The 14,357-nt window shown below is 50.5% G+C and overlaps 1 protein-coding gene across 1 annotated transcript in view; it reads right to left on the bottom strand.

Annotated features, from left to right (window-relative positions):
• The window catches only part of WDR1 (WD repeat domain 1), a 49,974-nt gene extending 40,241 nt beyond the window's left edge, over positions 1-9,733 (bottom strand). Inside the window, exons 1-4 of the mRNA XM_073574476.1 lie at positions 9,577-9,733; positions 7,632-7,753; positions 4,807-4,897; positions 3,296-3,443 (exon numbers count right to left, since the gene is read on the bottom strand). Of these exons, the coding sequence (XP_073430577.1) occupies positions 3,296-3,443; positions 4,807-4,897; positions 7,632-7,753; positions 9,577-9,592 (377 nt within the window). The 5' untranslated portion in view covers positions 9,593-9,733. The remainder of the gene's footprint in view (positions 1-3,295; positions 3,444-4,806; positions 4,898-7,631; positions 7,754-9,576) is intronic.
• Positions 9,734-14,357: the final 4,624 nt, after the last annotated feature.

Raw genomic sequence — 14,357 nt, 5'->3', positions numbered from 1 at the left:
CACAGCGATGCAGCAGACGATACTTACCCTTCAGACGCGGCGATCCTGACGTCCTCCCGCACGCGTCGCTCGTCAGCAGGAAGCGCCCGACGAGAAATGGAGCCGGCCGATCTCCCGTGATCAGCGACAGACAGCGGGGGAGCCGGTCGGAGGTATCACACATAGCGATATCGCTAGCAATATCGCTGCAGCATCACCAAATCGGTTACGTTAAAGAGATATTGCTAGCGATATCGCTATGTGTAAAACCCCCTATAGCTTCCACGAAAAAAAAAAAAAATCCCCTTTAACAGGGGAGAGACAGCGGGGGGGCGGTCGGAGGTAAGCATCACACACAGCGATATCGCTAGCAATATCGCTATAACGTCGATATTGATAGCGATATCGCTATGTGTAAAATCCCCTATAGTTTCCACGAAAAAAAAAAAAAAATCCCCTTATAACGGGCGTGGACCTTTATCAGAATTAGCACCACCAATCCATTACCTGCAGCCGGCACTCCGGCTCACCTCTACAGAGTCTCATTACACAGGAGAGGGTTCGCTTTTAAGAAAAGTTAAATGTTTCCACAATGTTCAGTCATTGATGAGCTAAAGGGGTATACTCATTTCCAAGACCCTATCCCAACATGTATTAGGTGTAATAATTGGAGATATTTGCTAATATTATAGAGTATAGATCTTCTAATTCGCTATGTTGCTTAGCCCATGTGCAGGGTATTACAGTAGTCAAGGTATCCATGGTTACAGCCACTCAGATTGACAGTTAGTAGTTAGTGGTCATAACGACGGATACCTAAGCTACTAAAATGCCCTGTACATGGGGTAAGCAACAGAGAATCAGAAGAACTATACCAAATTTCTAAATGGAAGGATTTGCTATTAATATTACTACTACACACTGGGAGAAGATCTTGGAGATAGGAATACCCCTTTAAGTATTTTCTCTACTGTTCAGTGCACAAAAGGAAGAAGAATGGGGAAGTAGTCTCCATTTCCTTCTCGTCTCCTGAGACCTTCCCTCTATTTTACCCCACGCATACGTGGATTTTATAGCCATTTAATCCACAACACAATCTTTACGACTTGTCTGGCACTAGCAGCATGCAGAGTGGGCGTACCCATTTATACAGGACATGATGGCCGGCACTAACACGCAGAGCGGGCGTACCCATTCATACAGGACATGATGGCTGGCACTAGCAGCACGCAGAGCGGGCGTACCCATTCATACAGGACATGACGGCCGGCACTAACACGCAGAGCAGGCATACCCATTCATACTGGACATGATGGCCAGCACTAACAGCACGCAGAGCGGGCGTACCCATTCATACAGGAAATGATGGCCGGCACTAACAGCACGCACAGGGGCGTACCCATTCATACAGGAAATGATGGCCAGCACTAACAGCAGGCAGAGCAGGCGTACCCATTCATACAGGAAATGATGGCCAGCACTAACAGCAGGCAGAGCAGGCGTACCCATTCATACAGGACATGACGGCCGGCACTAACACGCAGAGCAGGCATACCCATTCATACTGGACATGATGGCCAGCACTAACAGCACGCAGAGCGCGCGTACCCATTCATACAGGACATGACGGCCGGCACTAACACGCAGAGCAGGCATACCCATTCATACTGGACATGATGGCCAGCACTAACAGCACGCAGAGCGGGCGTACCCATTCATACAGGAAATGATGGCCGGCACTAACAGCACGCACAGGGGGCGTACCCATTCATACAGGAAATGATGGCCAGCACTAACAGCAGGCAGAGCAGGCGTACCCATTCATACAGGAAATGATGCCCAGCACTAACAGCAGGCAGAGCAGGCGTACCCATTCATACAGCAAATTATGGCTGACACTAACAGCACGCAGAGCAGGCGTACCCATTCATACAGGAAATAATGGCCAGCACTAACAGCACGCAGAGCGGGCGTACCCATTCATACAGGACATGATGCCGGCGCAGACTGCTCATAACGATATGCAACCAGTGATATTAAAACTTTTCTTTACAATGTCACACTATTGCTAACACAAACCTGTTCACAACACAAGTTCCCCCCCACCACCACCATTAGCACCTTGTGTCATTTGCTTAGGACAGGTTAAGAGGAGTGCTTGAAAAGCAGAATTTCTTTTTTTTTTTTTGGCCCTTTATAAAAACAAAGTTTCCTATGCAGCCTCTGCAATGAAGCTGGTAACAGACTGTTGAGCCCAGTAACCCCGGCAGATGAGGCCATGAACTTCAGACCCCTATTGATTTACCCATTTGTCACCAGTTCTATGTGATAGCCAAGGCAAAATTCCTCTGTATTTTAAGAGAAAGACCGATCCTCCACCATCATCCCGAGCACCACCACTGCACCCATCCATGTAAGTGAATGGCCGATATGTAGTACATATTCTCTCCACACGGGCGGCAGACTTCAGAAGCCCTAGCTACAAGACTGCGCCAGACATGTTATAGTCAATTTCCACTGATTTATACGAAGTGACAGTCATACTCACACACCATGTAACAAAGTTAGAGTCGGCTCATTAGCAAAGGGTAAAAGGAATAAACACCTACTGCAATAGTAAAGTGAATAATCTGCTGTCACTGCAAGACGCGAAGCTCACAGATCTGCTACCAGAACTCACAATACAAACTGCATATATTAATTAGATCTTGGAGCTGGTGTACTTACCATGAAACTCCATGTTAGAATAACTGAAATTGGGAATACACATTTATGTACGCCAGCTGAAGTATATAGAGCACAATAATGACGACAAGTAATGGCCTTAAGTGGCAACTCCGGCCAGAAGTAGTTTTGAAAGATGGGATGTGTAGGTGAGAGACTTGTCTGCATAGTTCCTTAGCAGAAGATTTGGACAGATACTGGTCCCCAAACAAGCTGGCCGCCCCCACCTTCCGAGAAAATCACCAGCAATCACCAGATTCAGGCAGCTTTCACACAGTCGGGCGTCATGGTCTACAAATCACAAGCCAGCCGCCTCATAGGTATATAAGAGGCTGACGTGTTCAGGCCCAGAGCCGTGCAGCCAGCCTGTCCTCAGACGGCGACACTCGGATGTGTGCGTTCTGCCTACCCTGAACAGACACCTAATAATCCAGAAGGTCTGATGAGCCGCAACACCGTGTAGAAATCACATTACACTATACGCCATCTTAGGAAGATTTGATAATGGAAACTGATCGATGCGGATCACCACAAATGGGAACGCTACAACCCACCCCACCCGCAGAACTCCGGACGCTCCGTCACCACTTACGTTTCTCTTCCTTCTCCGACCACGGCGATCCTCTTGCTGTCCTCGGTCCAAGAAATGTCCTTAATCTTCCCCACAAACGGCTGGTACTCATACTTCAGCATGTGCTCCTTCTGTGTGGTGTCCCATATCCTCAGCTTCCCGGTGATATCTAGGGTACAGATACAACAGTGAACGCACTGAATAATGTAGAGACGCTTGTACACAATCCGCAGACATTCATTTTCATTCAGCTGGAAAAATGTCCTCCTTTATTCCCTTCATTAATGCCCGTCTGTCATGTCCTGCTGGTAGGACAATGGAGGAGAGCGGCTCCGGGGCAGAGCCCCAGGGGTTTAGGGCATCTGGCCAAGGACGTACACATTTAGGCCCCTCTCTGGTGTCCTGCCGGTAGGACCACAGAGGAGAGTGGCTCCAATGCAGAGCCCCAGGGGTTAAATGTCCCACCAGAAATGTACATATGGACCCAATGGTGGCTCTCACTCTGGAGGACTCAGAATGGCAACTAATCACATTTACAGCCTATTCAGTTCAATGGATCTCTTGCAATGCTCCGTTCCCCCAGTGGTGGCGCTCCAGAGAAAGAGACCTTACCACCAGGATCCTGCACAGGTTACAGATGATCATTGGTGGGCTCTAATCATCCCTCAGTTTAGGGACATCGATAACAGTAAAACTCAGTACCGTAGCATTTCTTCAAGACCTTTCCACAGGACGGCTTAAAGGGGATGTCCAGTGAAAACACGTTATCTTATTGATTGGTTGGGGGGGGGTCTGACTGCTGGGATTGCAGCGATTGGCAGAACGGGAAACGTCGACAGGGCGCATGTGATGGGAGCGACAGGGCGCATGTGATGGGAGCGACAGGGCGCATGTGATGGGAGCGACAGGGCGCATGTGATGGGAGCGACAGGGCGCATGTGATGGGAGCGACAGGGCGCATGTGATGGGAGCGACAGGGCGCATGTGATGGGAGCGACAGGGCGCATGTGATGGGAGCGACAGGGCGCATGTGATGGGAGCGACAGGGCGCATGTGATGGGAGCGACAGGGCGCATGTGATGGGAGCGACAGGGCGCATGTGATGGGAGCGACAGGGCGCATGTGATGGGAGCGACAGGGCGCATGTGCAGCTACTGCTCCGTTCACTTCCTATGCGGCTGCCGAGTGCAGCTTTTTACAGCAGACATGTAGAGAATAAATGGAGCAGCTGTTGGACGTTCCATCTTTCACTTGTGACAGGGATGAGGATGCCCCGTCCTGCCGATCAGTGCACGTCCCAGCTGTTGGGCCTCCACTGATCAGAAAGTTATCCTTCAGAGAGGCGATCACTTTCACTGTGCAGAAAGAAAAGACAAAACACATGCAAGAAACGCTGCAACGTGTGAACAGGGCATGTTCGCATGTGGCGTTTTGCGTTGTGTTTTTCATGCAGGAAAAAAAAATAAAATAAACATTTTAAAAGGTTAACCAGCAGCACTTTCTATCATGAAGTCACGGTAACGCGGCGCTACCTCCAGATGCGATGTAGAATCCGCTGGGAGCGTACTTGGCCACGACAGCTTGCTGCGCGTGCTCGGTGTAGACGTCGGCGATGGACGGGTTCTACAGTGGGAAACACAGCAGAAGACATTACACACAGTATATGGCGAGGATCTTATCTTGGGTACAAGGTGCGAGGATCTGCCGGCCCTGCACGAACGCAGCACCCCCCCCCCCCCCCCCCCGTCATATACATTCCCACCCATCAGGAAGAAAACGGCGGAAATCCTCATCAGTCTGATGGAGCGGAGATGTACACGCAACATAACTGGGGAATCAGAGAACCAAAGCGGATCTACAAGCTGCAGCTTTACTCTTCCCCCCCCCCCCCTTCTTTATCCTCATTATGGAGGCGCTACATGAAGGATCAGCAATTCAGATGCTGTGATCGGGGCTATCCAGCTGTGCACGGGCTTATGGCGCGGGTAAGAGCATTAGACGCTCTGCTCGCATGTCGGCCATACAAGGGATTTGTGCTAATGGGCAGCAGTGCGGTCAGACCCTACACAGCTACGTCTCAAGATTAAAGAGCACAGGAGTGGGGGAGACTTTGAGGCCGCACATATGGGGATGTATCGTAGGTGGTCGTCTCCCATTGGAAGAATATGATGTATACAGGCCATATACACCGAGGAGGGGGCTGACTATTGCCTTGGAAAAAAAAAAATGCAATAGGGACATCGAAGCATAAATCGATGTCTGCAGTGTTACCTAATTTCTGCCTCGGAATTTTCTTTTCATTGTGTAGATAAGACGTTCTGAAGAACTATCCAAAATATTGTAATTAGTAGCGGATTGGTCATCCGGAAATACCTGCAGAACATACATACCCTTATAGAACTTAACCATTTACCACCTGTCAGAAGGAAAGGTACATGTATGATTGCCGGCGGTCTGGCTGTTGGGACCCCCCACTGAACAATGGTCATTGTATCAGTGGACTGATAGTAAGCATATGCAACCATTGCTCGAATATCTGTCTACGACTCCTACAGACCAGTAATGGACGGATAATGAGCATGTGCAACCATGGCTCCAATATCTGTCTACGACTCCTACAGACCAGTAATGGACAGCTAATGGTGCGACTGAATGCTCACAATCGCTCCATTCACACAACTGACTTTGATCCCTCTATTCTACAGGATCTGTGTTGGTCTCGACAGCAAGACCCCCAGCGATCATACATTTATTTTCTATCCCCAGAAATTACAAACTCCAACACAAAAATTTAGGTAATGGAGGTGGGGGAGGATAAGATATGTATAAATTCGGCAGGTCTAGGGTGGTGTCCACAGCAGTTTTCCAGTGTGAGGAGCCTGACAAGCAGCTCCTATCTCAGCTTTTAGACTCCGTGAGTTTTACAGTGGAAGGGGCATAAGATGTGGGGGGATTTCTGCAGGTTTTGCACAATGAAGACTTCAGCTGCAAGTAAGCTCTGTGTGCCGAGATGAGTCCTTCCAGGAGCGAGGCGCGTGCGAGCTCTCCGGGCGCGGCTCTGACTCATCGCACCTCAGTTCTGTAGATCCTACGGGCAGCAGAATGAGACTGAGTGCACTGCGGATAGCTCTGCACTCTGGGCACCGCTTCCCAGCTCAGCGGAACAAGCCCAGGCTCGCTGAGGATCCCATACCTTCTCCTACATAGTCACCGGTAATGTGCATACATGGAATACCAAGTGTCAGACGACTACGGCTGCTCGTACTTTCCACTTCCCCAATATAACACTTCTGCAAAACACCGCATGAAGCCTGAGCGGTCACTCCCCTCTGTGGATTAGTCTAGACACCCCCTGGTAATGCCAAGAGTCACCACATCTTCTGGTGGCATCATCCTTCTGTGTGCCACCGACACCAAGAAAAAGAGTGCGAAAAATGCCCGAAACATAGTGCAATGGACGCAAAACACATGGAGTTATCCAAACACTGCGATCTACAAACTTCTGGGTGAACACTAGACAAAACGTGCACCAAAACACAGGATCGGTGCCATCATACAAGACATCACTTGTGCAAGGCAGAAGGTTTAACACCAGTCCATGCTATGGGCAGACTCCGGGCCAGTCCGCAACACCTACGGACTAGGATGGATACTTACTGGGTGAAAATGTGCCCACTTGTTAATATTTACCTGTCTTTAAAAAGGGAACCTCTCGCCCGACTCACGGTGCCCAAACCGCGGGCAGCACGAACCTGACACCAGCTGAGTTACCGGAGCGGTGCGTGGCTGACTCCGAAATGCTGCAACGTTTCCATGAAATCCAGCATCGAAAAAGCCAGCAGAAGACGATGCGGTTTGGGCAACTTTTGTAGGATTTTGCCGAAACACTGCAGCGTTTTCGAACAAGAGCATGTGCGCACTCAGACACTGGCACAGACTGAGTATTCCCCGCTGCCGAGAACCAGAGGAGGCCTCGCCGGCGTTCTTCACTCTATACTGCTCATTATAGAGGAGAACCTTCTGTTACCTCCATCAGCGAATCCGAACTCTGAAGAGATCAGAAGGGGGGACATAAGACATGCACGGCAATGGCGCCATGACCATACACAGCGCAGCCGGGATGAATCATGTGGACCGTAGCTCGGGCAGCGTGAATCCGTCACGCCTCCGTTACATCATGGAAGATTTCAAAGGGGACGCGGCAGTAAACCACAGTGTGGCCTCTCCATTCTCAGGATCACTCACATCCCACCGGTACGGCCTATGCGGTGTCAGGAGGACCACAGTCCAATTAGCTCCTGAGCAGCATCCAGGGTGAAGGACGAAGCTACGTCCGTACAATGTGGCGGTGCCGTACCTCTATGTTTCTGATGATCACACATTTCCCATTCGTGTAGACAAAGTTGTTCCCCTTGGGGTCTCCTCCGAGGACCTTGGCCACCCCTCTTTCCATCTGAGGTAGGCTGGCAAAAACATGTTCTAAGGAGAGACAGAGATAAAAAAAAAAGAAGTCAGGAGAGTCAAGTAATGAAGATCAAGAGACAGGACGGCAGCCACGTGGACACAAGCCACAGCCGCTTCTCAGTCATTACAGGCACAGGCGCTGAGCTACAGAGCATCCATATACCAGAATGGGGCACAACACTAGAGGAATTATGTGAAACACAGATGAATGAATGGTGGAACTGTCTTCACTCAGTCTGCTGCTCCTACATATTGTCCCACCCGGTGACAGTCTGCGACAAGTCAGAAGAGCGCACCCAACCGACAAGAGTGCAGCACTCCAATTGGACACAGACAGCAGAGCGCACCCAACCGACAAGAGTGCAGTCCCCCAACCGAAGACAGCAGAGCACACCCCACTGATGGCATTCAGGCACAGGGCCCCCCAAGCGGAGACAGACAGCAGAGCACACCCCACTGATGGCATTCAGGCACAGGGCCCCCCAAGCGGAGACAGACAGCAGAGCGCACCCCACTGATGGCATAACAGCACAGGGACCCCCACCGGAGACAGACAGCAGAGCGCAGCCCACTGATGGCATAACAGCACAGGGCCCCCCAACAGGAGACAGACAGCAGAGCGCAGCCCACTGATGGCATAACAGCACAGGGCCCCCCAACAGGAGACAGACAGCAGAGCGCAGCCCACTGATGGCATAACAGCACAGGGCCCCCCAACCGGAGACAGACAGCAGAGCGCAGCCCACTGATGGCATAACAGCACAGGGCCCCCCAACCGGAGACAGACAGCAGAGCGCACCCCACTGATGGCATAACAGCACAGGGCCCCCCAACCGGAGACAGACAGCAGAGCGCACCCCACTGATGGCATAACAGCACAGGGCCCCCCAACCGGAGTCAGACAGCAGAGCGCCCCCCACTGATGGCATAACAGCACAGGGCCCCCCAACCGGAGACAGACAGCAGAGCGCCCCCCACTGATGGCATAACAGCACAGGGCCCCCCAACCGGAGACAGACAGCAGAGCGCACCCCACTGATGGCATAACAGCACAGGGCCCCCCAACCGGAGACAGACAGCAGAGCGCACCCCACTGATGGCATAACAGCACAGGGCCCCCCAACCGGAGTCAGACAGCAGAGCGCCCCCCACTGATGGCATAACAGCACAGGGCCCCCCAACCAGAGACAGACAGCAGAGCGCAGCCCACTGATGGCATAACAGCACAGGGCCCCCCAACCGGAGACAGACAGCAGAGCGCACCCCACTGATGGCATAACAGCACAGGGCCCCCCAACCGGAGACAGACAGCAGAGCGCCCCCCACTGATGGCATAACAGCACAGGGCCCCCCAACCGGAGACAGACAGCAGAGCGCACCCCACTGATGGCATAACAGCACAGGGCCCCCCAACCGGAGACAGACAGCAGAGCGCCCCCCACTGATGGCATAACAGCACAGGGCCCCCCAACCGGAGACAGACAGCAGAGCGCAGCCCACTGATGACAGCCGGCATGGGGGTCCCTAAACCAGAGACCGCACACCCCACATTGACCACAGTGCACAGCAGCCCGGCGCAGGGCCCCCAGCAGAGCCCCCCGTCCATCCTCTGGGGAGCCCCATCCCTCTAATACAGAGGCACAGGCGGGCGGTAGTGGTCGGGAGCCGCCGCTGCTCCGGTGTCCGCTCTCCCAGCTCTCGGCTCGGAGACTCCCCATCACCGCAGCAGGCGGAGGCGCGGAAACCACCTGCCAAGTGCTGCTGACAGCGGCTGTATACACACAGTGCTGACGTCACCGCCGCCCAGCACGGGGCCCGCTCGGTGTCCGCTCACTCACTGATCTCATAGGGCATGGTGCGGAGTGTCCGGCGCTGCACGTAGAGTCTGGGGCTGTGCGCTGCTCCCTCCCGGCCGCCAACGATTCAAACCCGGAAGCCGAATGCCAGCTCCCAGCGGCAGCGTCTCCCCGAGCCAGTGACCATATATGGTCAACCCACAGCGCTGCTCCAGCCGCTCCCCCCGCAGCCGCGCTGTCACTGTGCGTGACGTCATCCAGGGGCGGGGAAGCGGCCGGCGCCATGTTTGTCGTGGGCAGCGCTCAGTGTGGGCTCAGCCCGGTGTCATCTTGTGTCAGGTACACGGGAGTCACAGGCTGCTGCAGTCACCGTCTCCTCACAGCAGCCTGCAGTCAGTCACTGCTCTGTAGTGTCGCCTCCTCCTCACCACACTGACTCCACACTGTGCATCCATTCATTCTCTTCCCGCAGTTCTCAGTGTGAGCTCCACAGACTCCGGTGCACAAGGCGCCAGTCATCCCGTAAGGCCGGGGCTGCACCTATTAACGATCACTAGGTGAACCTAGCGAAAAAATCTGCACTATACTAGGCGTCAAGTCACACCTGTAAGCAGATTATAGATAACGCAGGAAGGGGCATAAAGGAGGCGAAGTGTGCAGATGTGAGAAGCCGCAGGGACAATCAATAAAGAGGTCAGAGCTACAGCAAAGCAATAATGCCGGCCCTTACTGCAATACAGGGACATAGCGGTGTGTACGGGGGCAATGTCCACCGCAAACAGCGAGACGACCGCCTGTGCTCTGTACAATGGTCATGTCAGCAGAAAAGGGACGGGGGTGTAACTGGAGTCCGGTGGGCCCCGCTGCAAAATTGGGACCTGGGTCTCCATCTGCATGTTGGTCAGATGTATGGGTCCTCGTAGCGTTGTACATCCTTTAAATACAACTGTGTTCACCCTCATACTGGCTTACTGTAATGATGTTTTCCATTCTGTGCCCCTTCCTGGAATAATGTCCCCTGTCCTGGACCTCTTCCTGCTATATTGTACCACTTCCTAGTATAATGTCCCCCTTCCTGATATAATGTCTCCCATCCTGTGCCCCTTCCTTGTATAATGACCCCCATCCTGGCCCCTTCCTTGTATAATGACCCCCATCCTGGGTCCTTCCTGGTGTAATGTCCCCCCATCCTGGACCCTTCCTTGTATAATGTCCCTCATCCTGGCTCCTTCCTTGTATATTGTCCCCCTTCCTGATATAATGTCTCCCATCCTGTGCCCCTTACAATAAGAAAGTCCCTCATACTGGGCCCCTTCATGGTATAATGTCCCTCATCCTGGCCCCTTCCTTGTATAATGACCCCCATCCTGGGTCCTTCCTGGTGTAATGTTCCCCATCCTGGCCCCTTCCTTGTATAATGACCCCCCATTCTGGTATAATGTATCCAATCCTGGTATAATGTCCCCCATCTTGGCCCCTTCCTGGTATAATGTCCTTCATCCTGGCCCCTTCCTGGTATAATGTCCCTCATCCTGGCCCCTTCCTTGTATAATGACCCCCATCCTGGGTCCTTCCTGGTGTAATGTTCCCCATCCTGGCCCCTTCCTTGTATAATGACCCCCCATTCTGGTATAATGTATCCAATCCTGGTATAATGTCCCCCATCTTGGCCCCTTCCTGGTATAATGTCCTTCATCCTGGCCCCTTCCTGGTATAATGTCCCTCATCCTGGCCCCTTCCTGGGATAATGTCCCCATCCTGGCCCCTTCCTGGTATAATGTCACTCATCCTGGCCCCTTCCTTGTATAATGTCCCCATCCTGGCCCTTTCCTGGTATAATGTCCCCATCCTGAGTCCCTTCCTGGTAAAATGTCCCCATCCTGAGTCCCTTCCTGGTATAATGTCCCCATCCTGGCCCATTCCTGGTATAATGTCCCCATCCTGGGCTCTTTCTCCATATAATGTCCATTCTGCCTCTCTTTTCCAACACATAAAAAACTAAATGATTCTTCCTCTGCTTCAACAACGTGCGGCGTCCTCTTCTGTAGCCTGCCGCTGACTTTGACGTGCGAGCCATGAGCTGCGCATGACGGCACTGTTGCCGGTTGGAACTACCTATGGCAGACTGACACGCTGACATCAGCTGCTGGCCTCTGATTGGCCGGCGGTGTGTATTGCACCGCAGGGAGCCAGCAGTTCTCGGCACCGGAAAACTCTTCATCTGACTATGCGTCCTTGGACACACATCCAGCTGAAAGAGGTTCTTGTGTCTGCAGACCTCCCGCCAGTATGGACCTGGTCGCAGTTGCAACCTCTGCGACCACGAGGGTTACGCCCCTGCGTTCAGAGATGTCAGTGCCTAATAAAATATAAAAATGCCACATACAGGTAAAAAAAAATGACAAAAATAAAGTGGAAAAGAAGGAATGTTACGTGCACATAACCTGGACCAAAGATAATCACGCCGAAAGAGGAGAAAAAGACCACGCGTTTCGCCACACTCTGGTGGCTTCCTCAGGGACGTAATGATACAGGAGTGAGGTGGGTCTTAACTAGAGTATCAAATATGAGAAGTAAATTAAGTAGAATTATAATATTAATTACCAGAAGTGGCAGAAGGAGACCTAGTCACCATTAGTGGAAGGGTAAAGCACCAAGTCTTCAAACCTGGGACAGCATCAGGAAATGAGCGGAGCGCATGCGCAGAACCATCGTGCGCGATAGAACGTATCACATGACGTGTGACGCTTAATGGAACGCACAAATAACATGCGTCACATGTCACGTGTGTGGTCAGGAAGAGCAGCACATGCGCGCCAAACTAAACGGTCCAGCGCTAGCCAAAAATAGACGTGAAGCAGCATTCATAGAAGGTGGTAAAAGTAAGGATAAGGAACGCAGGCACAATAGACACGCTACGACGTATGATCTGTAGAGTGAATGTGTATCGTGCTATGAAGAGCAAAGGTATAACACAGGACGAATCACTTGCTACTTTACACAGAAAAATTGCTGTAACGTCCAAAAGAGACTATCTATCGTACAGAAATTTGGACGGTACATACCTTGGGTCATGAAAAATTAATGTTTTAAAGCATGTGTTGAAAATGTCCACCGTTTGCATCCAAGAACCATCCATATTGTTGAATGTATTTTGCAGGTCTGGGGTCATAGCCTGAATTTTTCGTTGTATGTCGACTGCACTGAAATTTGTACTGTACATACTTTGGTTCATGAGAAGTGAGAGTGCGATGAACCTCAACGACGACAAAAAACATCTTCGTGCTGAGTGGTCTCGCCAACTTGTCTCCCCGTCGGTTGTCTCTACTATGAGACACTATGAGGTAGTTTATGTTAGGTGCTTACATTTCACTCCTGCCTAATTCTTTCTTCATTTGTTAACAATATACAATTTGGAGGATCGTGGTTTCATTGTGAAAACTTATTGGAAAACTTGAGTCCATAAAGAGTTCACCATGTGAGTTTCTAAAGAAGTTTGGAGGTTAAAATCCGTCGTCCAAACCGTGTTTTCTGTGATTGGTGAATAAGGCCTCTTTCACACATCTGTTTAGCGCCGTCAGGCGAGATCCGGCTTTTTTTTTGTAAAACCGGATCTGGCGAAATGCAATGCCGGATCCGGTTTTTCCCCATTGACTTGTATTAGCGCCGGATAGCATTGCGATTCATCTGTTTTTTGCCGGATCCAGCTATTTGTCTCATGGAAAAAACGGCTACTGTAACATTTTTTGTCTCCGGCGAAAAGCCGGAAGCGCCGGATCTGACACTTCCGGCTTTTTGCCACAATGAAAGTCTATGGGCGCCGGAATGCGCCGGATCCAGAAAAAGACGGATCCAGCCACCGGATCCATTTTTTTAAGTCTGCGCATGCTCAGATCCAATTGGCCAGCCCCCAGGAAACAGATATAACCAGCTAGACGGATCCGGCAGAAAAACGGATCCGTTTCTACAGTTCTCCAAAATTTACGCCGGATCCGTTTTTTCTGACGGCAAAAAACTGATGTGTGAAAGTAGCCTAAGCTAGAACATACAGGAACATTAATGGTTAGTCAAGATGGAGGATGTCCAAAAATGTCTGAGGAAACAATCCAAGATGTGAAACAGTAAATCGTTGCCTTTTCCAGGAGACAGGCATATCGTATTTCACATATTAACGAGCGGCCAAGAAAGGTCGTGTTCGACCATACAGAGTCACTGTCATTCAGTAATTGAAAGGGCGTGATCATGAGAAAAGAATTTGTTATTGACAGATTTTTTTTTACTTTGTGGCTATTTGAAGTGTGTACTGTAACAAGCCACGAACATTACAGGCGCCCTGAGAGAACATACAGCGAGAAATTCAGGCTATGACCCCAGACATCCTGCAAAATACATTCAACAATAGCGAGCATTCTTGGATGCAAACAGTGGACATTTTCAACAACTGATTTAAAACATCAATCTTTTACGAACCAATGTACGTACAGTCCATATTTCTGTACACTAGATCTTATTTTTTTTCGAAGTTACAGCAATTTTTCCGGGTAAAGTAGCGAAGCAAATTGAAAGACATGAAATGTGAAGTCACCAAATGGATCAATATAGGCATAATGAGATAGGAGTGAAGCGTTAAAAAAAAATGTGACAACTGGAGAATAAATTATATATAAATTATATATAATAAGCCACATTTGTGATAAAAGAATTATACATAAATACAAATATATTTTCCTAAAATTATTATTATTTTTTTTTTAACTTAAAAAATGTAAAAAAAAAATGTGGAGTGAGAAATATATATATTGTCACATCCTGGGACTTGCAGT

Source organism: Dendrobates tinctorius, unplaced genomic scaffold (assembly GCF_039654945.1).
Source record: "Dendrobates tinctorius isolate UK_male_01 unplaced genomic scaffold, ASM3965494v1 ptg000039l, whole genome shotgun sequence".
NCBI lineage: Eukaryota > Metazoa > Chordata > Amphibia > Anura > Dendrobatidae > Dendrobates > Dendrobates tinctorius.
This window is presented reverse-complemented; position numbering and strand designations above follow the sequence as displayed.